Here is a 24,854-nt window from a genome sequence, read left to right as displayed (position 1 = left end):
TCCACCCCCTTATAGATTAGTTGGTTTCTCCTCCACCCCCTTATAGTTTATGTGGTTTCTCCTCCACCTACTCAGAGTTATTGTAGTTCCTCCACCCCCTCAGAGTTAATGTGGTTTCTCCTCCACCTCCTCAGAGTTAATGTAGTTCCTCCACCCCCTCAGAGTTAATGTGGTTTCTCCTCCACCCCCTCAGAGTTAATGTGGTTTCTCCTCCACCTCCTCAGAGTTAATGCAGTTCCTCCACCCCCTCAGAGTTAATGCAGTTCCTCCTCAGAGTTAATGTAGTTCCTCCACCCCCTTATAGTTAATGTGGTTTCTCCTCCACCCCCTTATAGTTAATGTGGTTTCTCCTCCACCCCCTTATAGATGATGTGGTTTCTCCTCCACCCCCTCAGAGTTAATGTGGTTTCTCCTCCACCCCCTTATAGATTATGTGGTTTCTCCTCCACCCCCTCAGAGTTAATGTGGTTTCTCCTCCCCCCCCCCCCCCTCAGAGTTAATGTGGTTTCTCCTCCCCCCCCTCAGAGTTAATGTGGTTTCTCCTCCCCCTCCTCAGGGTCAGTATCTGTACCTCCATCAGTGTGTCCGTGACGTTCTCAGAGCCAGGAAGCTCCGCTGTGACCAGGAGAACCTCCAGCCGCTCTACGATCATTTGAACTACAACTCCCAAAGAGGTCAGAACTACAACTACAGCTCCAACTACAGCTGCAGCTCACTAACATCAAACTACAGCTGCAGCTCACTAATATCAAACTACAGCTGCAGCTCATTAATATCAAACTACCTGCAGCTCATTAATATCCAACTACACCTGCAGCTCATTAATATCAAACTACAGCTGCAGCTCATTAATATCAAACTACCTGCAGCTCATTAATATCAAACTACAGCTGCAGTTCACTAATATCAAACTACAGCTGCAGCTCATTGATATCAAACTACCTGCAGCTCATTGATATCAAACTACAGCTGCAGCTCATTGATATCAAACTACCTGCAGCTCATTAATATCAAACTACAGCTGCAGCTCATTAATATCAAACTACAGCTGCAGCTCATTAATATCAAACTACCTGCAGCTCATTAATATCAAACTACAGCTGCAGCCCATTAATATCAAACTACCTGCAGCTCATTGATATCAAACTACAGCTGCAGCTCATTAATATCAAACTACCTGCAGCTCATTAATATCAAACTACAGCTGCAGCTCATTAATATCAAACTACCTGCAGCTCATTGATATCAAACTACAGCTGCAGCTCATTGATATCAAACTACCTGCAGCTCATTAATATCCAACTACAGCTGCAGCTCATTGATATCAAACTACAGCTGCAGCTCATTAATATCAAACTACCTGCAGCTCATTGATATCAAACTACAGCTGCAGCTCATTAATATCCAACTACACCTGCAGCTCATTAATATCAAACTACCTGCAGCTCATTAATATCAAACTACCTGCAGCTCATTAATATCAAACTACAGCTGCAGCTCAATAATATCAAACTACAGCTGCAGCTCATTAATATCAAACTACCTGCAGCTCATTAATATCCAACTACAGCTGCAGCTCACTAATATCAAACTACACCTGCAGCTCATTGATATCAAACTACAGCTGCAGCTCACTAATATCAAACTACAGCTGCAGCTCACTAATATCAAACTACAGCTGCAGCTCACTAATATCAAACTACAGCTGCAGCTCACTAATATCAAACTACAGCTGCAGCTCATTGATATCAAACTACAGCTGCAGCTCATTGATATCAAACTACAGCTGCAGCTCACTAATATCAAACTACAGCTGCAGCTCATTAATATCAAACTACAGCTGCAGCTCATTGATATCAAACTACAGCTGCAGCTCATTAATATCAAACTACAGCTGCAGCTCATTAATATCAAACTACCTGTAGCTCATTAATATCAAACTACAGCTGCAGCTCATTGATATCAAACTACAGCTGCAGCTCATTGATATCAAACTACAGCTGCAGCTCATTAATATCAAACTACCTGCAGCTCATTAATATCAAACTACAGCTGCAGCTCATTAATATCAAACTACAGCTGCAGCTCATTGATATCAAACTACAGCTCATTAATATCAAACTACAGCTGCAGCTCATTAATATCAAACTACAGCTGCAGCTCATTAATATCAAACTACCTGCAGCTCACTAATATCAAACTAGAGCTGCAGCTCATTGATATCAAACTACAGCTGCAGCTCATTGATATCAAACTACAGCTGCAGCTCACTGATATCAAACTACAGCTGCAGCTCACTAATATCAAACTACAGCTGCAGCTCACTAATATCAAACTACAGCTGCAGCTCACTAATATCAAACTACCTGCAGCTCATTGATATCAAACTACAGCTGCAGCTCATTAATATCAAACTACAGCTGCAGCTCATTGATATCAAACTACAGCTGCAGCTAATTAATATCAAACTACAGCTGCAGCTCATTGATATCAAACTACAGCTGCAGCTCATTAATATCCAACTACACCTGCAGCTCATTAATATCAAACTACCTGCAGCTCATTGATATCAAACTACCTGCAGCTCATTAATATCAAACAACAGCTGCAGCTCATTAATATCAAACTACAGCTGCAGCTCATTAATATCAAACTACCTGCAGCTCACTAATATCAAACTACACCTGCAGCTCATTAATATCAAACTACAGCTGCAGCTCATTAATATCAAACTACAGCTCATTAATATCAAACTACCTGCAGCTCATTAATATCAAACTACCTGCAGCTCACTAATATCAAACTACCTGCAGCTCATTAATATCAAACTACCTGCAGCTCATTGATATCAAACTACCTGCAGCTCACTAATATCAAACTACCTGCAGCTCATTAATATCAAACTACCTGCAGCTCATTGATATCAAACTACAGCTGCAGCTCATTAATATCAAACTACCTGCAGCTCATTAATATCAAACTACAGCTGCAGCTCATTCATATCAAACTACAGCTGCAGCTCATTAATATCAAACTACCTGCAGCTCATTAATATCAAACTACAGCTGCAGCTCACTAATATCAAACTACCTGCAGCTCATTCATATCAAACTACCTGCAGCTCATTGATATCAAACTACAGCTGCAGCTCGTTAATATCAAACTACAGCTGAAGCTCATTAATATCAAACTACCTGCAGCTCATTAATATCAAACTACAGCTGAAGCTCATTAATATCAAACTACCTGCAGCTCATTAATATCAAACTACCTGCAGATCATTAATATCAAACTACAGCTCCAGCTCATTAATATCAAACTACAGCTGCAGCTCATTAATATCAAACTACAACTGCAGCTCATTAATATCAAACTACCTGCAGCTCATTAATATCAAACTACAGCTCATTAATATCAAACTACAGCTCATTGATATGAAACTACACCTGCAGCTCAGTAATATCAAACTACACCTGCAGCTCATTAATATCAAACTACAGCTGCAGCTCATAAATATCAAACTACCTGCAGCTCATTAATATCAAACTACAGCTGCAGCTCATTAATATCAAACTACCTGCAGCTCATTAATATCAAACTACAGCTGCAGCTCATTAATATCAAACTACCTGCAGCTCATTAATATCAAACTACCTGCAGCTCATTAATATCAAACTACCTGCAGCTCATTAATATCAAACTACAACTGCAGCTCATTACTATCAAACTACAGCTGCAGCTCACTAATATCAAACTACACCTGCAGCTCATTAATATCAAACTACAGCTGCAGCTCATTAATATCAAACTACACCTGCAGCTCATTAATATCAAACTACCTGCAGCTTATTAATATCAAACTACCTGCAGCTCATTAATATCAAACTACAGCTGCAGCTCATTAATATCAAACTGCAGCTGCAGCTCATTGATATCAAACTACAGCTGCAGCTCACTGATATCAAACTACAGCTGCAGCTCATTGATATCAAACTACAGCTGCAGCTCATTAATATCAAACTACCTGCAGCTCATTAATATCAAACTACAGCTGCAGCTCATTAATATCAAACTACAGCTGCAGCTCATTGATATCAAACTACCTGCAGCTCATTCATATCAAACTACCTGCAGCTCAATAATATCAAACTACAGCTGCAGCTCACTAATATCAAACTACAGCTGCAGCTCATTAATATCAAACTACCTGCAGCTCATTAATATCAAACTACAGCTGCAGCTCATTAATATCAAACTACCTGCAGCTCATTGATATCAAACTACAGCTGCAGCTCATTAATATCAAACTACAGCTGCAGCTCATTAATATCAAACTACCTGCAGCTCATTGATATCAAACTACCTGCAGCTCATTAATATCAAACTACCTGCAGCTCATTAATATCAAACTACAGCTGCAGCTCATTAATATCAAACTACAACTGCAGATCATTAATATCAAACTACCTGCAGCTCATTAATATCAAACTACCTGCAGCTCATTAATATCAAACTACAACTGCAGCTCATTAATATCAAACTACAGCTGCAGCTCATTAATATCCAACTACAGCTGCAGCTCACTAATATCAAACTACAGCTGCAGCTCACTAATATCAAACTACAGCTGCAGCTCATTAATATCAAACTACAGCTGCAGCTCATTAATATCAAACTACCTGCAGCTCATTGATATCAAACTACCTGCAGCTCATTAATATCAAACTACCTGCAGCTCATTAATATCAAACTACAGCTGCAGCTCATTAATATCAAACTACAACTGCAGATCATTAATATCAAACTACCTGCAGCTCATTAATATCAAACTACCTGCAGCTCATTAATATCAAACTACAACTGCAGCTCATTAATATCAAACTACAGCTGCAGCTCATTAATATCCAACTACAGCTGCAGCTCACTAATATCAAACTACAGCTGCAGCTCACTAATATCAAACTACAGCTGCAGCTCACTAATATCAAACTACACCTGCAGCTCATTAATATCAAACTACCTGCAGCTCATTGATATCAAACTACAGCTGCAGCTCATTAATATCAAACTACAGCTGCAGCTCATTGATATCAAACTACAGCTGCAGCTCATTGATATCAAACTGCAGCTCACTAATATCAAACTACACCTGCAGCTCATTGATATCAAACTACAGCTGCAGCTCATTGATATCAAACTACAGCTCATTGATATCAAACTACAGCTGCAGCTCATTAATATCAAACTACCTGCAGCTCATTGATATCAAACTACAGCTGCAGCTCATTAATATCAAACTACAGCTGCAGCTCATTGATATCAAACTACAGCTGCAGCTCATTAATATCAAACTACAGCTGCAGCTCACTAATATCAAACTACAGCTGCAGCTCACTAATATCAAACTACCTGCAGCTCATTGATATCAAACTACAGCTGCAGCTCATTAATATCAAACTACACCTGCAGCTCATTAATATCAAACTACAGCTGCAGCTCATGAATATCAAACTACAGCTGCAGCTCATTAATATCAAACTACAGCTGCAGCTCATTAATATCAAACTACAGCTGCAGCTCACTAATATCAAACTACAGCTGCAGCTCACTAATATCAAACTACAGCTGCAGCTCATTAATATCAAACTACAGCTGCAGCTCATTGATATCAAACTACAGCTGCAGCTCATTGATATCAAACTACAGATCATTAATATCAAACTACAGCTGCAGCTCACTAATATCAAACTACACCTGCAGCTCATTGATATCAAACTACAGCTGCAGCTCATTAATATCAAACTACACCTGAAGCTCATTAATATCAAACTACAGCTGTAGCTCATTAATATCAAACTACAGCTCAGTAATATCAAACTACCTGAAACTCAGTGTATTTATACTTAACGGTAATTGAATGATAATAATGATGTATTTAAACTCCTCCACAGAGACGCCGCTCAGCAGACGCTAACCTCTCCACCCGAACGCCACTTTATTTTTTCATCAAATTGATATTTGAGATGTTTCCAAACAGAGGAAACGTTATAATATATATATACAGATAATGTAAAGTACATGCACTTCATATCTGTGTGAAGTTGTATATATATATTCCTTCACTGTTTAAATTATGCTTTATTTGGCATTGTTGTCTGAACTCTGTGATGCTGCAGTTTCGTGTTGATAAGAATTATAAATATATATATATATAAACTACATGTCATCAGGATAAAGGTCACTTTATATAACATATGGAATCAGCTTTGTGTCATAAAAGATCAAGCAACACTTTCTCAGAATCAAGCAAAAATAAGACTTTAAGAAAAAAATAAACTGAGTCAAGCAAAATAAATGTAAAATCAAAAATAAAGCTATAAATTGCAAACAAATGATTTGTGTAATCATGTCAACTATTGGTCTTTACTCTATTCTACAACACATATCTTTGTTTGCAGTTCTCTTTGCTTCTTTCTCAATGATCAGGCTGTTGCTGTACAATCTGTGGTGTACTGGGCTGTCACTCAAACACTGAGTAGCCAACGGGGACGCAGCCCTGAAAGGCCCTCCCACCCGAGAGTGGGCATGATGTATTTTTAACATCCTGCGTATTAATGAAAAACCACAGAAGAAGTAAAATATGTTTTCATCACATATTCAAATACGATGTTAACAACACTGTCCTCGTGTGACGGTCGCATATCCCAAAACATAGACGATGCTGGTCAAATATATGAAGAATCATTCATCCCAAAACAATTCATAATTATCTTTATAGTAAAATATGTAAAAGGACAATTGTGAATAATTTCTTCTGAAAATAATAAGTGCATTTATATTAATTTGATCATTATATATATATATATTACATTTATAAAATGAATATTTACTGTTTATAATATATACCATATCATCATATAACCTCCTGGAAACCGGGAGAACGTGTCTTCCAATTTCCTTTCTTTTGTGACTTTCTATTAATTGAGAGTTCAAATGCAGACTTTTTCAAATGTAATTAAATGTTTAATGTTATACAGTAAATAGAGGACCTGAAGACCCTCTCAGCTGACCACTTGCCGGCGCATGCGCAGCGGCTCTCCCACGGTCCGGCGCATGCGCAGTGCGGCGTGTCTCTAGGAAGTTTACCCAGCAGTGATTTTCTCCCGACAGCAGAAACTCTTCTCTGTAAATTAAACTCGCTTTTCCCCAAGAGAAAGCGCGTCTGGATGGATCCTTTGCCCCCGAAGTGCCCCTCGGAAACCTGCTGATGGATGTAACCCGACTCAGCCCGAGTTTAAGCCGAGTTTAGCCCGAGTTTAGCCCGAGTTCTGGATGGTAAACTGTCCGCAGAAGTTGTGTTGTTTTGGCGCTCGGGAGGAAGATGGAGGCTCTGTAGCATCAGGCTAACGGTTATAAATATATATATATACACATATATATACCCTCCACTCACTGACGGGGTGAGTACTGTGTTCAAGTTACACTGAGAGCAGTTCTGTGTGGAGTTAGCAGAGGAGCTAATTAGGTAGCCGAAATCTGTGTTTGCTTGTTGAGAGGTTAGCCTAGCATCCTGCTAACTAGCTGCTGCTGCTAACACTGATGCTGCTTAGCTTCCTGCTAACTAGCTGCCATCCAGAGGTGAAGGAAGTACAAGCACTCAGATCTGGTAATTTAGTACAAGCACTCAGACTGGATTAGTAAACATGCTCAGATGTTGTACTTTATAAGAAGTACTCAGATATTGTACTTGAGTAAGGAAATACTCTGTTACAGTAAAAGTAGTGATTGTGCAGATTGGTCCATTTCAGAATAATATATATGATGTGTTTTATAATGATTGATCATTAAAGTGTTCTCAAAGCTGGTAAAGGTGCAGTTAGTTATAATAAGTACAGTACTGTAGGAAATCTACTATTAGTTACTTTACACTACAATCACTGCCCGGCTAATTATTTTCTTTCGTAGCCTTCCCTGGCATCAGAGAGAGCTTTAATAACCAACCAGCTTTTGTTATTTATGTTATGTATTACACGGCTTACTTGAATACTCAATTCTGTTCAATTCGGACATTTCAGAGGTTGTTAATACACACCGCTGCTAAACACAATAATGGCCTTGCTGCAGAGGATCAAGAGAGAGAAGGAAAAGAGGTTTAAAAACAGAGACGTCAGAGAAATACCCAGAAGGGGACAGACAGGAAGTAAACACTGGGAATAAAGCTGAGGTTTGGACTCAGAGTCACAGAGGTGTTTTGTTAAATGTGGGATTCAGTTGTTATGAATATTGATGAAAGATTTGTAATGTCTGCAGAGCTGCTGTGCATGTTCACTGATCGACTAAAGCATGAGAGTCGCTCAGCCTCTGAGGATGGGACCAGGGCTACCGGAGGCCGAATCTAGGTCAGTGTCCTTTATTACACTGGTGTTACTGCTGCTACTATCACCGCTGTTACTGCTGTTACTATCACCGCTGTTACTGCTGTTACTATCACTGCTGTTACTGCTGTTACTATCACCGCTGCTACTGCTGTTACTATCACTGCTGTTACTGCTGTTACTATCACTGCTGTTACTGCTGTTACTATCACCGCTGTTACTATCACCGCTGTTACTGCTGCTACTATCACTGCTGTTACTGCCACCGCTGTTACTGCTGTTACTATCACCGCTGCTACTGCTGTTACTATCACCGCTGTTACTGCTGTTACTATCACTGCTGTTACTGCTGTTACTATCACCGCTGCTACTGCTGTTACTATCACTGCTGTTACTGCTGTTACTATCACCGCTGCTACTGCTGTTACTATCACTGCTGTTACTGCTGTTACCATCACTGCTGTTACTGCTGTTACTATCACCGCTGTTACTGCTGTTACTATCACTGCTGTTACTGCTGTTACTATCACCGCTGCTACTGCTGTTACTATCACTGCTGTTACTGCCACCGCTGCTACTGCTGTTACTGCTGTTACTATCACTGCTGTTACTGCTGTTACTATCACCGCTGTTACTGCTGTTACTATCACTGCTGTTACTGCTGTTACTATCACCGCTGCTACTGCTGCTACTATCACCGCTGTTACTATCACTGCTGTTACTATCACTGTTGTTACTATCACCGCTGTTACTGCTGTTACTATCACCGCTGCTACTGCTGTTACTATCACTGCTGTTACTGCTGTTACTATCACTGCTGTTACTGCTGTTACTATCACCGCTGTTACTGCTGTTACTATCACTGTTGTTACTGCTGTTACTATCACTGCTGTTACTGCTGTTACTATCACCGCTGTTACTGCTGTTACTATCACTGCTGTTACTGCTGTTACTATCACCGCTGCTACTGCTGTTACTATCACCGCTGTTACTATCACTGCTGTTACTATCACTGTTGTTACTATCACCGCTGTTACTGCTGTTACTATCACCGCTGCTACTGCTGTTACTATCACCGCTGTTACTGCTGTTACTATCACCGCTGTTACTGCTGTTACTATCACTGCTGTTACTATCACCGCTGCTACTGCTGTTACTATCACTGCTGTTACTGCTGTTACTATCACTGCTGTTACTGCTGTTACTATCACCGCTGTTACTGCTGTTACTATCACTGTTGTTACTGCTGTTACTATCACTGCTGTTACTGCTGTTACTATCACCGCTGTTACTGCTGTTACTATCACTGCTGTTACTGCTGTTACTATCACTGCTGTTACTGCTGTTACTATCACTGCTGTTACTATCACCGCTGTTACTATCACCGCTGTTACTGCTGTTACTATCACTGTTGTTACTATCACCGCTGTTACTGCTGTTACTATCACCGCTGCTACTGCTGTTACTATCACTGCTGCTACTGCTGTTACTATCACTGCTGTTCCTATCACTGCTGTTACTGCTGTTACTATCACCGCTGTTACTGCTGTTACTATCACTGCTGTTACTGCTGTTACTATCACTGCTGTTACTGCTGTTACTATCACTGCTGTTACCGCTGTTACTGCTGTTACTATCACTGCTGTTACTGCTGTTACTATCACTGCTGTTACTATCACCGCTGTTACTGCTGTTACTATCACCGCTGCTACTGCTGTTACTATCACTGCTGTTACTATCACTGCTGTTACTGCTGTTACTATCACCGCTGTTACTGCTGTTACTATCACTGCTGTTACTGCTGTTACTATCACCGCTGTTACTGCTGTTACTATCACTGTTGTTACTGCTGTTACTATCACTGCTGTTACTGCTGCTACTATCACTGTTGTTACTGCTGTTACTATCACTGTTGTTACTATCACTGCTGTTACTGCTGCTACTATCACTGTTGTTACTGTTGTTACTATCACTGCTGTTACTATCACTGTTGTTACTGCTGTTACTATCACTGCTGTTACTGCTGTTACTATCACTGTTGTTACTGTTGTTACTATCACTGCTGTTACTGTTGTTACTATCACTGCTGTTACTGTTGTTACTATCACTGTTGTTACTGTTGTTACTATCACCGCTGTTACTGCTGCTACTATCACTGTTGTTACTGCTGCTACTATCACTGTTGTTACTGTTGTTACTATCACTGTTGTTACTGCTGTTACTATCACTGTTGTTACTGCTGCTACTATCACTGTTGTTACTGTTGTTACTGCTGTTACTATCACTGTTGTTACTGCTGTTACTATCACTGCTGTTACTGCTGTTACTATCACTGCTGTTACTGTTGTTACTATCACTGCTGTTACTGTTGTTACTATCACTGCTGTTACTATCACTGTTGTTACTGTTGTTACTATCACTGCTGTTACTGCTGCTACTATCACTGTTGTTACTGCTGCTACTATCACTGTTGTTACTGCTGTTACTATCACTGTTGTTACTGCTGCTACTATCAATGTTGTTACTGCTGTTACTATCACCGCTGTTACTGCTGTTACTATCACTGCTGTTACTGCTGTTACTATCACCGCTGTTACTGCTGTTACTATCACTGCTGTTACTGTTGTTACTATCACCGCTGTTACTGCTGTTACTATCACTGCTGTTACTATCACCGCTGTTACTGCTGTTACTATCACTGCTGTTACTGCTGTTACTATCACCGCTGTTACTGCTGTTACTATCACTGCTGTTACTGCTGTTACTATCACCGCTGTTACTGCTGTTACTATCACTGCTGTTACTGTTGTTACTATCACCGCTGTTACTGCTGTTACTATCACTGCTGTTACTGTTGTTACTATCACCGCTGTTACTGCTGTTACTATCACCGCTGTTACTGCTGTTACTATCGCTGCTGTTACTATCACTGCTGTTACTGCTGTTACTATCACCGCTGTTACTGTTGTTACTATCACTGCTGCTACTGCTGTTACTATCACCGCTGTTACTGCTGCTACTATCACTGCTGTTACTGCTGTTACTATCACCGCTGTTACTGCTGTTACTATCACTGCTGTTACTGCTGTTACTATCACCGCTGTTACTGCTGTTACTATCACCGCTGTTACTGTTGTTACTATCACTGCTGCTACTGCTGTTACTATCACCGCTGTTACTGCTGTTACTATCACCGCTGTTACTGTTGTTACTATCACTGCTGCTACTGCTGTTACTATCACCGCTGTTACTGCTGCTACTATCACTGCTGTTACTGCTGTTACTATCACCGCTGTTACTGCTGTTACTATCACTGCTGTTACTGCTGTTACTATCACCGCTGTTACTGCTGTTACTATCACCGCTGTTACTGTTGTTACTATCACTGCTGCTACTGCTGTTACTATCACCGCTGTTACTGCTGCTACTATCACTGCTGTTACTGCTGCTACTATCACCGCTGTTACTGCTGTTACTATCACCGCTGTTACTGTTGTTACTATCACTGCTGTTACTGCTGCTACTATCACCGCTGTTACTGCTGTTACTATCACCGCTGTTACTGTTGTTACTATCACTGCTGTTACTGCTGTTACTATCGCTGCTGTTACTATCACCGCTGTTACTGCTGCTACTATCACCGCTGTTACTGCTGTTACTATCACCGCTGTTACTGTTGTTACTATCACTGCTGCTACTGCTGTTACTATCACCGCTGTTACTGCTGCTACTATCACTGCTGTTACTGCTGTTACTATCACCGCTGTTACTGCTGTTACTATCACTGCTGTTACTGCTGTTACTATCACCGCTGTTACTGCTGTTACTATCACCGCTGTTACTGTTGTTACTATCACTGCTGCTACTGCTGTTACTATCACCGCTGTTACTGCTGCTACTATCACCGCTGTTACTGCTGTTACTATCGCTGCTGTTACTATCACCGCTGTTACTGCTGCTACTATCACCGCTGTTACTGCTGTTACTATCACCGCTGTTACTGTTGTTACTATCACTGCTGTTACTGCTGCTACTATCACCGCTGTTACTGCTGCTACTATCACCGCTGTTACTGCTGTTACTATCACCGCTGTTACTGTTGTTACTATCACTGCTGTTACTGCTGTTACTATCACTGCTGCTACTGCTGCTACTATCACCGCTGTTACTGCTGCTACTATCACCGCTGTTACTGTTGTTACTATCACTGCTGTTACTGCTGTTACTATCACTGCTGCTACTGCTGCTACTATCACCGCTGCTACTGCTGCTACTATCACCGCTGTTACTGCTGTTACTATCACTGTTGTTACTGTTGTTACTATCACTGCTGCTACTGCTGCTACTATCACCGCTGTTACTGCTGCTACTATCACCGCTGTTACTGTTGTTACTATCACTGCTGTTACTGCTGTTACTATCACTGCTGCTACTGCTGCTACTATCACCGCTGCTACTGCTGCTACTATCACCGCTGTTACTGCTGTTACTATCACTGTTGTTACTGTTGTTACTATCACTGTTGCTACTGCTGTTACTATCACCGCTGCTACTGCTGTTACTATCACCGCTGTTACTGCTGTTACTATCACTGTTGTTACTGTTGTTACTGCTGTTACTACTGTTACTATCACTGTTGTTACTGCTGTTACTATCACCGCTGTTACTGGTGTTACTATCACTGTTGTTACTGCTGTTACTATCACCGCTGTTACTGCTGTTACTATCACTGCTGCTACTGCTGTTACCATCACCGCTGTTACTGCTGTTACTATCACCGCTGTTACTGGTGTTACTATCACTGTTGTTACTGCTGTTACTATCACTGCTGCTGCTACTGCTGTTACTATCACCGCTGCTACTGCTGTTACTATCACCGCTGCTACTGCTGTTACTATCACCGCTGTTACTGTTGTTACTATCACCGCTGTTACTGGTGTTACTATCACTGTTGTTACTGCTGTTACTATCACTGCTGCTACTGCTGTTACTATCACCGCTGTTACTGCTGTTACTATCACCGCTGTTACTGCTGTTACTATCACTGCTGTTACTGCTGTTACTATCACCGCTGTTACTGCTGTTACTATCACTGCTGCTACTGCTGTTACTATCACCGCTGTTACTGCTGTTACTATCACCGCTGTTACTGCTGTTACTATCACTGCTGTTACTGCTGCTACTATCACCGCTGTTACTGTTGTTACTATCACTGCTGCTACTATCACCGCTGCTACTGCTGCTACTATCACCGCTGTTACTGCTGTTACTATCACTGTTGTTACTGGTGTTACTATCACTGTTGTTACTGTTACTGTTGTTACTGTTGTTACTATCACCGCTGTTACTATCACTGGCTATTAGGCAAGGCAAGTTTATTTATATAGCACTTTTCAACACAAGGCAATTCAAAGTGCTTTACAAAAAATTAAAGACATTAAGAAAATGGTATTTAAAATCAGTCATTAAAAAGAAAAGCTAATAAAATAAACATTAAAATAAAAAATACATGGATAAAAGTTACAGTGCAGTTTAAGATATGAATAGTTCAATTAAAAGCAGCGACAAAAAGAAAAGTCTTCAGCCTGGAATTGAAAGTAGTCCGAGTTGCAGCGGACCTGCAGGTTTCTGGGAGTTTGTTCCAGATATTTGGAGCATAATAACTGAACGCTGCTTCTCCATGTTTAGTTCTGACTCTGGGGACAGAAAGCTGACCAGTCCCTGAAGACCTGAGAGATCTGGATGGTTCATAGTTTAGCAGGAGGTCAGCAATGTGTTTTGGGCCTAAACCATTCAGTGCTTTATAAACCAGCAGCAGTATTTAGAAATCTATTCTTTGACACACAGGAAGCCAGAGTAAAGACTTCAGAACAGGAGTGATGTGATCCACTTCCTTAGTGTCAGTGAGGACTCGAGCAGCGGCGTTCTGAATCAGCTGCAGCTTTCTAATAGATTTTTTAGTGAGACCTGTGAAGACACCATTGCAGTAGTCCAGTCTACTGAAGATAAAAGCATGGACGAGTTTCTCCAGATCCTGCTGTGACATTAGTCTTTTAATCCTAGATATGTTCTTTAGGTGATAGTAGGCTGATTTAGTAACTGTTTTAATGTGACTGTTGGAACTCAGGTCAGAGTCCATGACTGCACCTAGACTTCTGGCTTTATCTGTTGTTTTGAACATTGCAGACTGAAGCTCAGCGCTCACTTTTATACGTTCTGCCTTGGCTCCAAAAACCATTACCTCAGTTTTATCTTTGTTTAAGTGGAGAAAGTTCTGACTCATCCAGTCATTGATTTGTTCAGTGCACTTACTCAGTGTTTGAATTGGAGCATAGTCTCCTAGTGAAATTGTTACGTACATTTGTGTGTCATCCGCATAGCTATGGTAACTTATTTTGTTGTTTTTCATTATCTGAGCCAGTGGTAGCATGTAGATGTTAAAGAGAAGAGGCCCCAAGATGGAGCCTTGAGGAACCCCACATGTCATATTTGTCAACTCAGATGTGTATTTACCTATAGAAACAAAGTTGTTTCTGTCCTTTAAGTAGGATTCAAACCAATTTAGAACTGTTTCCGAAAGTCCCACCCAGTTCTCCAGTCGGTCTAGTAATATGCTGTGGTCAACTGTGTCAAACGCAGCACTGAGATCTAATAATACTAACACTGAAGTTCTGCCACTGTCTGTGTTTAAGTGGATGTCATTAAAAACCTTTACAAGAGCAGTCTCAGTGCTGTGGTTTGGACGAAAGCCTGACTGGAACACATCGAAACAGTTATTTAAATGCGAGAAATTACTCTCAACTGTTGAAAAACAACTTTTTCAATGATTTGACCTAGAAATGGGAGGTTTGATATGGGCCTGTAATTGTTCATTACTGAAGCATCTAGATTATTCTTTTTTAAGAGCGGTTTAATGACTGCAGTGTTCAGGGCCTGTGGAAAAACACCTGAGTGAAGAGACTTGTTTACTATATGAAGTAGATCTGAGGCCATGCAACGAAAAACATCTTTGAAAAATCCTGTTGGAATAATATCAAGGCAGCAGGAGGAGGACTTCAGAAGTTAAATAATGTCCTCTAGGTTTTTATCATTAATCTGATGGAATTGTGTCATGGTGTTTGAATTGTTATTAAGTGGACACAGAGACCACACATCTGCTGTTCCTGATGCAGAGGCACTGACTGCTTGTCTGATTTTCTGATGTTGTCAGTGAAAAAGGCAAATTCCTTGCACGTCCTGGTGGATAGAAATTCAGAGGCTACTGACACTGGGGGGTTAGTTAGTCTGTCGACGGTAGCAAACAAGGCACGTGCATTGTTTTTGGTAATGATGTCAGAGAAGAAAGACTGTTGTGCGTTTTTCAATTCCAATTTATAAAGGCCAAGTCTCTCTTTATAGATTTCAAAGTGAACCTGGAGATTTGTTTTTCGCCACCTGCGTTCAGCTTTTCGACACTCTCTTTTTTCTGCTCTCACGGTCATGGCCTTTCTCCATGGAGATATGCAACAACATTAACCTTTCTGTTGGTCGCTTGTGAGCAGACCCTTCACGCGATGGCAGAGCGAACAGGTACAGGCAGGGCCCATAATGATAGCCCTATTGTTTAAATCTACTACCCACACATGAACATATGGAAATGGATTTCAAAATATAAATGTATTTAGGAACCTATCCATGTGACTTTTAGTGGGGGTCGACCTCAAATCCTCTATGGGGGTCCAGGGGCATGCCCCCCCCCCCCCCCCCCCCCGGTAAGATTTTATTTTTTATGTTGGAGTTAAATGCATCAATCTGGTGCATTTTGAGGGGAAAATAAAGAGACTAGATCTATGGAAACACCTATATTAAACAGAACTGTATACATTTCAATAATCATAAAATCATGGCCATAACCAATAACATACCATTTCCAATATGAAAAAAACACTGAAACTTGTTTATTAATTTAGTTTTGGTTCATTTATAGTTGTGAGTGTGTCTGTGCTCCTGAATCAGCCTCTCCTGTCTCCCTCCTCTGCCCCTGCTCCTCTTTGAGGCAGCAGCAAAGACTAGTTTTCTCTCAACAAGTTTTAAAAGTGTATCTTACCTTTTTTCACCCAGTTAACTTTTTATTTATTTATTCATGCATATTTTACTAATCACATTACATTTCATTTAGCTGACGCTTTTATCCAAAGCGACTTATAATGACTGATTACAGGGACATTCTCCCTGGAGTAACTAAGGGCGAAGTGCCTTACTCAAGGGCACTAGTGGTGGTGTTCCTGGCGGGATTTGAACTCACAGCCTTCCGATCTTCATCCCACCTCACTATCCATTACCAATCACTACCCTCTCAAATGGAAATATGTGTTTACATAAATGGTGACCACACCGTTTGAGACCCACTGAGAACTTAGACTAAGTTAACTATCTAAACACTCAGAGAGTCCTTTACCTCACCCGAACTGAGGTTATCCCGAGCTTGAATGACACACAGAGACCAATCAAGGGCTTTGATTTATGATCTGTATGACAGTGGCCATGTCGGCAGGCCACATCATGTGGACAGCCAGTCACCCTGTGTGAGGCAGGCCACTTAACAGGCCAGAAGGAGGCGAGATCAGTGCAAGGGAGCGAGGGATCATCGTCCACAAGTTAATCGATCGCAGATAGCGTCGTGGTCACAGATGAATAATAAAAACAATTATAATAAAAAAAAAACCTAAATGGGTCGTGAAATATACTTGGGCGGCCGTTAATATACCTGGGCGGCCCGCCCAACTATAGTCTATGTGTGGGAAACCCTGGATATTCAGACCCTGTTACTATCACTGTTGTTACTATCACTGCTGTTACTATCACTGCTGTTACTGCTGTTACTATCACTGTTGTTACTGGTGTTAACGCTGTTACTATGACTGTTGTTACCATCACTGCTGTTCAGGGCTCGACATTAACGATGGCCCGGGTCCATCTAGTATTTAGCTCGGGCAATGAAGCCTCACCTGCCGATCGGGCAATCTATTATGGCAGTATCATGCAGCTCGCGGATCCAGTAATGAGTGACTCGACAGTAGAACTAAACTTATCTATAACTAGTTACGGTAGTTTGAGAGGTCATTAAAATAGCTACGTGTGATATTCTAACCTGGTGTGTGTTTTGTTCGCTCACCGCTAGGGTTGGGTATCGTTTGAATTTCCACGATTCTGGGTTGAGACGCACAGGCTGCAGCGCAGACGCTGCGCACAGCTGATCGACAGCTGGAACACAAACCACCAAATACAAAAACATAATTCAGATCCAGTCGTCATGACTCCACTCCGGAGGGATTCCCCGATCACTTCTTAGTCTCTCATCAGGGGGGGGTCTCCTGTCCCCGGTGCAAACACACTCCCTGAGGAAGGCGACGTGTATTCTTTTTGTCATGAACTTTTTTCGGGCCACTTATTTATTTATGTTGGTGACGATCCGACCTCCATGCTGCTGCTCTGTTCAAACTGCATCCACCAAACAATATGATTTATCTCCCCCTCCCCAAAAGAACCAGAACCTGACACGGTGTGAGACGTCTTTTTAGCTTTCTGTCCTCATTTCCTGCGATCTCCTTCCTGCAGTCAGTCAGGATGAATGAATGGGCGCTACGTGAAGCCCGCAAAAGCTGCACCGCATTTCGAGTCGGTTGTGATTTATAAAGGGAAACCGGCGTAGGAAGTGCTGTACGCACTTTCCTCGCCGGTGCGCAATGTTTGGTGAATCGGAAAATGTTGAGAAATTTCTGTACCTATTTTTTGGATTTCTACAACGTAAGCAACCTTCCCACGTGAATCCTACGCACGGCGTTATAAATGAGGCCCCTGGTCTCAGGTTACGCTGTAGGAAGTGTAGGTACAACGCTACATTTCCCGCCTCGCCGCAGTCATGCAGTAGGCTACGGAGAGCGGTGAGAAACATTTCCTCAGGCATCGAAAAGAGGAACCGAAATTCACATTTCTAAATGATGCCGTTGGAATCGAAATGTTGGAACCGGTTCTCGGTACCCAACCCTTCTCACCGCTGCAGGTGATCATGCAGAGCTGCGTGCCGACTCGTCAGCAGCAGCTGATCTCTCTCCCGTCAGATTAGACTCGCGTTTATGTCCATATCGATCAGAGCTAGTTCTAGCTAATGATAGGACTACCTGCTTATTAAAAGACTCCTAAACAATATGTGTCGCTATGCAACCGGGTGAGGCCACAAAGTATAGCGCAGCATTATGCATTTGTTTACATGCCCACCGGAACCCCGAGGCATTACCAACAGATCAACGCACAATCAACCCACACAGGACATCTCTTTCTCCACATTAAGTGTTAGACATTAGAGTTGACTCTTCTTGTCTGTCACATACGTGGCGCAACTGAAGCGGTATTGTGCTAAAGTGAAATTATTTTGACCGAAGAGATTTAGATTTGCCGGCTAACGGGAACTCTGATGTCACCATGTTGTGTGCTTCGCGGATGCGCTCGGCTCCTCTCGGGTCTGCTCGGTCAGCTTCCGGATGAGGAGGCATTTGTTCGACCAACTTACAGTAGATAACATTACAAACATTTTTAACAGGGGCCATAATAGTGTAAATAATGTTTGTTTTGGCAGTTATAACTGAATGTAATGTTTTCTACTTTTTTCCATCTGGGAAGGCGTCTGCCTTCATCAGATGGAAAGTGTTTTGACCAACAACTTAAGTATTTCTTAAAGCTATGCAGGGCATGCAAGCGAGCAAACACAAACAAGAACAAACAAACAAGTGAAATGAAGAATAAAATTGAAATTGTACAATATAATATTGTGGTGGTTCATCTTATAATTCAGTCTAGAGAACCAGACAGCATCTAAGACCTGCAAAAATCTACATTTTCTAAACCCTGCGTGCGTCATTTCGTCCGCGCACATTTTTCAGGGCAATCTCTATTGGGCTCAGGGCCATCTGTACATTAGCTTAGATGGCCCACAGGGCCATCTGTACATTAGCTTAGATGGCCCACAGGGCCATCTGTACATTAGCTTAGATGGCCCACAGGGCCATCTGTACATTAGCTTAGACGGCCCACAGGGCACGGCTGATACTATCACTGTTGTTACTATCGCTGTTACTGTCACTGTTGTTACTATCACTGTTGTTACTATCACTGTTACTATCACTGTTACTATCACAGTTGTTACTATCACTGTTGTTACTATCACTGTTGTTGCCGTGACTGTTACTATCACTGGAGTCACTGTTGTTACCACACTGTTATTATAGGGTTATTTTCACTATAATTACACTAGTATCTTGGGTAAGTTTGTAATTGGAGATTCTGATAGGAATCGGGCGTTGTTATTGGGTAAACATGTAATACATAACACTTCCCATCAGTAACTGAGCATAGTTACTGACTGTGTGTGTGTGTGTGTGTGTGTGTGTGTGTGTGTGTGTGTGTGTGTGTGTGTGTGTGTGTGTGTGTGTGTGTGTGTGTGTGTGTGTGTGTGTGTGTGTGTGTGTGTGTGTGTGTGTGTGTGTGTGTGTGTGTGTGTGTGTGTGTGTGTGTGTGTGTGTGTGTGTGTGTGTGTGTGTGTGTGTGTGTGTGTGTGTGTGTGTGTCTCAGATGTCAGATGGTGCTCTGAAGAACCATGGGTAGCTGTTTAAGCTGTCCAGAGAAAGATTTGGTTCCAGATAATGATCAGAGTAAATTCAAGGTGAGTTTCTTGTTCCTCGGGTCAGACGGTAAATCAGTGAACGAGCCCTGTTGTTGTTCACCTGCTGCTATTGTTAACCTGTTGTTGTTTACCTGTTTGTTCACCTGGTCAGGTGATAAACGTGGACGACGATGGGAACGAGTTGGGCTCAGGTGTGATGGAGCTGACGGACGCTGAGCTAGTCCTCCACACTCATCGCCGTGACGATGTCAGGTGGCCTTACCTGTGCTTACGTCGCTATGGTTACGACTCCAACCTGTTCTCATTTGAGAGCGGGCGGCGCTGCCAGACGGGCCAAGGTACGGGTCACATGATACAGGTCACATGATGCAGGTTCCTCCACTGAGGCAGGGACCCTCTACTGAGACAGGGACACTCTACTAGGGCAGGGACACTCCACTGAGGCAGGGACCCTCCACTGAGGCAGGGACCCTCTACTGAGACAGGGACACTCTACTAGGGCAGGGACACTCTACTGAGACAGGGACACTCTACTAGGGCAGGGACCCTCTACTAGGGCAGGGACACTCCACTCAGGCAGGGACCCTCCACTGAGACAGGGACACTCTACTAGGGCAGGGACACTTCACTGAGGCAGGGACCCTCCACTGAGGCAGGGACCCTCTACTAGGGCAGGCACACTCCACTGAGGCAGGGACCCTCCACTGAGACAGGGACCCTCTACTAGGGCAGGGACACTTCACTGAGGCAGGGACCCTCCACTGAGGCAGGGACCCTCTACTAGGGCAGGCACACTCCACTGAGGCAGGGACCCTCCACTGAGACAGGGACCCTCTACTAGGCCAGGGACACTCCACTCAGGCAGGGACCCTCCACTGAGACAGGGACACTCTACTAGGGCAGGGGCCCTCCACTGAGGCAGGGACCCTCCACTGAGGCAGGGACCCTCCACTGAGGCAGGGACCCTCTACTAGGGCAGGCACACTCCACTGAGGCAGGGACCCTCCACTGAGACAGGGACCCTCTACTAGGGCAGGGACACTTCACTGAGGCAGGGACCCTCCACTGAGGCAGGGACCCTCTACTAGGGCAGGCACACTCCACTGAGGCAGGGACCCTCTACTAGGGCAGGGACACTCCACTGAGGAAGGGACCCTCTACTAGGGCAGGGACACTCCACTGAGGCAGGCACCCTCCACTGAGGCAGGGACCCTCCACTGAGACAGGGACACTCCACTGAGGCAGGGACCCTCTACTAGGGCAGGGACCCTCTACTAGGGCAGGGACACTCCACTGAGGCAGGGACCCTCCACTGAGGCAGGGACCCTCCACTGAGGCAGGGACCCTCCACTGAGGCAGGGACACTCCACTTAGGCAGGGACCCTCTACTGAGGCAGGGACACTCCACTGAGGCAGGGACCCTCCACTGAGGCAGGGACCCTCCACTGAGGCAGGGACCCTCCACTGAGGCAGGGACACTCCACTTAGGCAGGGACCCTCCACTGAGGCAGGGACCCTCCACTGAGGCAGGGACCCTCCACTGAGGCAGGGACCCTCCACTGAGGCAGGGACCCTCCACTGAGGCAGGGACACTCCACTGAGGCAGGGACCCTCCACTGAGGCAGGGACACTCCACTGAGGCAGGGACCCTCCACTGAGGCAGGGTGTCTGACGGCGTTTGTGTCTCTCAGGGATCTTTGCCTTCAAGTGTTCCCGTGCAGAGGAGATCTTCAACATGCTGCAGGAGGTGATGCACAGCCACAGCATCAGGGTGGTGGAGGAGGCAGTGCTGGAGCCTGCTACTGCTGCAGGTACACACACACACACACACACACACACACACACACACACACACACACACACACACACACATACACACACACACACACACACACACCAAGCACACACACACACACACATATTATGGAAGCCTACTTCATCCTGGAATGAAACTAAAGTGTTTGTGTGTTTTAGTTCTGGGTTACTCGGTGCCCACGGTTCCTAACGGAGTGACCAGGATCCCGTCTGTGGGTGAGGCCCCGTCTCACCCTTCCTCCCGTCACCCGTCTGTGGCATCCACCCGCCTGCCCTCCGTGGGGGAGGAGTCAACCCACCCCCTGCTGGTGGCCGACGACGCGGTGAGACACACTTCCTGTTCCTCACTATGATTTCTTCCTGCTACTGATCACTAACCTGACCCCCCTGTGTTCCTGCAGGTCCACACCTATGTAAACACCACGGGGCTCCTGGAGGATCAGCCCAGCCCCCTGACCGTCGCCTCCCCCCCCCTGGAGAGTCCCACCTCTGCCCCCCCGACCCCCCCGCCGCCCCCGAGGGCGCGCTGTGAGCCTCCCCCTCCCCCCACGGAGCCCCAGGTGGTGCTGGAGCCTCAGGGCGTCCGCTTTGTGTTGGGACCCACCCCCGTCCAGAGGCAGCTGATGAAGCAGCAGGAGACCCAGGGAGAGGGGGAGGGGTCTACAGAGGGGGAAGAGCCTCTGGAGGGGGAGGGGCCTCAGCAGAAAGACGAGCTCCTAGAGACTAATGGACACGCCTCCCCTCCCCCCTTAATCTCCACGGCCCCCCGCCGCCACCGCCCGCCCCCCCTCACCCCCGACCTGCAGAACGTCAACAACTCTGCTCAGCGCCGCACGGCCCTCTTGGACTATGAGAACCTGCCGGCACTGCCCCCCGTGTGGGAGGCACGTAAGCTGAGCGGGGGGGAGGAGGCGAGGACGCCGGCGCTGAACGGGTTCAACCACCCTCTGACTCACCCTCTGTCACACCCTCTAATTCACCCTCTGACTCACCCTCTGTCTCACCCGCTGACTCACCCTCTGTCTCACCCGCTGTCTCACCCTCTGTCCGCCGCCCTCGAGTGCTCGCACAACTACGTGAACACGGAGAACGTGACGGCGCCGCTCAGCGCCCGGCCGGACACGGCGCGCCGCCGCCCCCCCGAAGGTCCGTCCATCTTCAACTTCGACTTCCGCCGGCCGGAGCCCAAGACCCTGAACTACATCGAGGTGGACACGGACGGCGGGAATAAAGGCGCGTCGGACGGCAGCAACCCCCCCACGCCGCGCACCCCCACCTCCCCCCCGCTGCCCCCCAACACCCCCACCCGCCGCACAGAGCTCTACGCCCTTATCGACATCGAGCGCACCGCCGCCATGTCCAACCTGCAGAGGGCCCGGCCGCGGGACGACGGCACCTCACGCAAAACACGACACAACAGCACCGAGCTGCCGACCAAGAGCACTGCGTGACCACTTCCTGTTGCTGACTTAGACACTTCCTGTTCACCACTTCCTCTTTCTGACAAAGGGGACGGGAGACTTCCTGTTTACCACTTCCTGTTGACCACTTCCTATTTTTGACAGAGGGGGCAGGACACTTCCTGTTTCTGACCGGGACATGGTGACGGGACACTTCCTGTTTATACTCTGACGGAGACGTGGTGACAGGCCAATTCCTGTTTATACTCTGTTGGGGGGCTCTGGACTCTGAGACGGACTTCCTGTGAGCGCCGCCCCCCGGTGGTACGGATCAGTATTACTGAACAAAGCATTCCATGTATCTTTTGTATGATGACGGCGCTGCTGTCGCTCCGCATGACCGTTCGTCGGTTCTGCACAATAAATGTCTGTTCTGTTTTACCCTGCTGTCATCATTCCTTCAGTCCGAGTATTATTACCAACTGTTACTGAATACAGTTACGACCGCTGTTACCAACTGTTACTACCTACTGTTACCGACTACTGTTACCACCTACTGTTACTACCTACTGTTACCGTCTACTGTTACCGTCTACTGTTACCGACTACTGTTACTACCTACTGTTACCGACTACTGTTACAGACTACTGTTACTACCTACTGTTACCGTCTACTGTTACTACCTACTGTTACCGACTACTGTTACTGACTACTGTTACCGACTACTGTTACTACCTACTGTTACCGACTACTGTTACTACCTACTGTTACCACCTACTGTTACTACCTACTGTTACCGTCTACTGTTACTACCTACTGTTACCGACTACTGTTACTGACTACTGTTACCGACTATTGTTACTACCTACTGTTACCGTCTACTGTTACTACCTACTGTTACCGACTACTGTTACCGACTACTGTTACTGACTACTGTTACTACCTACTGTTACCGACTACTGTTACTACCTACTGTTACCACCTACTGTTACTACCTACTGTTACCGACTACTGTTACTACCTACTGTTACCGACTACTGTTACTACCTACTGTTACTACCTACTGTTACCGACTACTGTTACTGACTACTGTTACTACCTACTGTTACCGACTACTGTTACAGACTATGTTACCCTACTGTTACCGTCTACTGTTACCGACTACTGTTACCTACCTACTGTTACCGACTACTGTTACCGTCTACTGTTACTACCTACTGTTACCGTATACTGTTACCGACTACTGTTACCGTCTACTGTTACTACCTACTGTTACCGTCTACTGTTACCGACTACTGTTACTACCTACTGTTACCGTCTACTGTTACCGACTACTGTTACCGTCTACTGTTACCAACTACTGTTTACTACCTACTGTTACTACCCTACTGTTACCGACTACTGTTACTACCTACTGTTACCGACTACTGTTACTACCTACTGTTACCGTCTACTGTTACCGACTACTGTTACTACCTACTGTTACTACCTACTGTTACCGACTACTGTTACCGACTACTGTTACTGACTACTGTTACTACCTACTGTTACCGACTACTGTTACTACCTACTGTTACTACCTACTGTTACTACCTACTGTTACCA

The 24,854-nt window shown here is 44.5% G+C and overlaps 2 protein-coding genes and 1 long non-coding RNA gene across 5 annotated transcripts; 2 read left to right on the top strand and 1 right to left on the bottom strand.

Moving 5' to 3' along the window:
• The first annotated feature begins 560 nt into the window (after positions 1–560).
• LOC117442597 (uncharacterized) lies at positions 561–6,392 on the top strand. The gene is made up of 2 exons (XR_011642903.1): positions 561–674; positions 5,952–6,392. It is a non-coding gene; the product is annotated as an uncharacterized lncRNA (long non-coding RNA).
• Positions 6,393–7,059: 667 nt separating this feature from the next.
• LOC117442595 (fibroblast growth factor receptor substrate 2-like) lies at positions 7,060–23,690 on the top strand. Of its 3 annotated transcripts, XM_071202446.1 has the most exons (8): positions 7,060–7,460; positions 8,311–8,399; positions 14,064–14,139; positions 19,983–20,073; positions 20,186–20,372; positions 21,726–21,845; positions 22,009–22,172; positions 22,251–23,690. In XM_071202446.1, exons 4-8 carry the CDS (start codon positions 20,008–20,010, stop codon positions 23,298–23,300), a joined length of 1,587 nt encoding a protein of 528 aa, XP_071058547.1. In that variant the 5' UTR covers positions 7,060–7,460; positions 8,311–8,399; positions 14,064–14,139; positions 19,983–20,007; the 3' UTR covers positions 23,301–23,690. The 3 variants fall into 3 exon arrangements, with proteins under 3 accessions (XP_071058547.1, XP_033934458.1, XP_071058546.1); XM_034078567.2 differs by lacking the exon at positions 14,064–14,139 and having other exon boundaries at positions 7,061–7,460; XM_071202445.1 differs by lacking the exons at positions 7,060–7,460; positions 14,064–14,139 and having other exon boundaries at positions 7,483–8,399.
• Positions 8,355–18,907, bottom strand: LOC139433431 (dentin sialophosphoprotein-like). The gene is made up of 2 exons (XM_071202449.1): positions 18,811–18,907; positions 8,355–13,732 (listed from the first exon to the last, which is right to left on the bottom strand). Exons 1-2 carry the CDS (start codon positions 18,905–18,907, stop codon positions 8,355–8,357), a joined length of 5,475 nt encoding a protein of 1,824 aa, XP_071058550.1.
• Positions 23,691–24,854: the final 1,164 nt, after the last annotated feature.

The sequence above is a fragment of the Pseudochaenichthys georgianus genome, unplaced genomic scaffold, assembly GCF_902827115.2.
Source record: "Pseudochaenichthys georgianus unplaced genomic scaffold, fPseGeo1.2 scaffold_445_arrow_ctg1, whole genome shotgun sequence".
Taxonomy (NCBI): domain Eukaryota; kingdom Metazoa; phylum Chordata; class Actinopteri; order Perciformes; family Channichthyidae; genus Pseudochaenichthys; species Pseudochaenichthys georgianus.
Note: the sequence above shows the minus strand (reverse complement) of the source record. Positions and strands in the feature narration are given on the sequence as shown.

Bases quoted from the DNA above. Each gene is read 5' to 3' on its own strand.
- LOC117442595 (XM_071202446.1), top strand. From the start codon at position 20,008: ATGGGTAGCTGTTTAAGCTGTCCAGAGAAAGATTTGGTTCCAGATAAT. The intron at 20,373-21,725 runs GTACGGGTCACA...TGTGTCTCTCAG, and splicing joins GCGCTGCCAGACGGGCCAAG to GGATCTTTGCCTTCAAGTGT. The intron at 22,173-22,250 runs GTGAGACACACT...GTGTTCCTGCAG, and splicing joins TGCTGGTGGCCGACGACGCG to GTCCACACCTATGTAAACAC.
- LOC139433431 (XM_071202449.1), bottom strand. From the start codon at position 18,907: ATGCCTCCTCATCCGGAAGCTGACCGAGCAGACCCGAGAGGAGCCGAG. The intron at 13,733-18,810 runs GCAAATCTAAAT...CTTGCCTAATAG, and splicing joins ATCAGAGTTCCCGTTAGCCG to CCAGTGATAGTAACAGCGGT.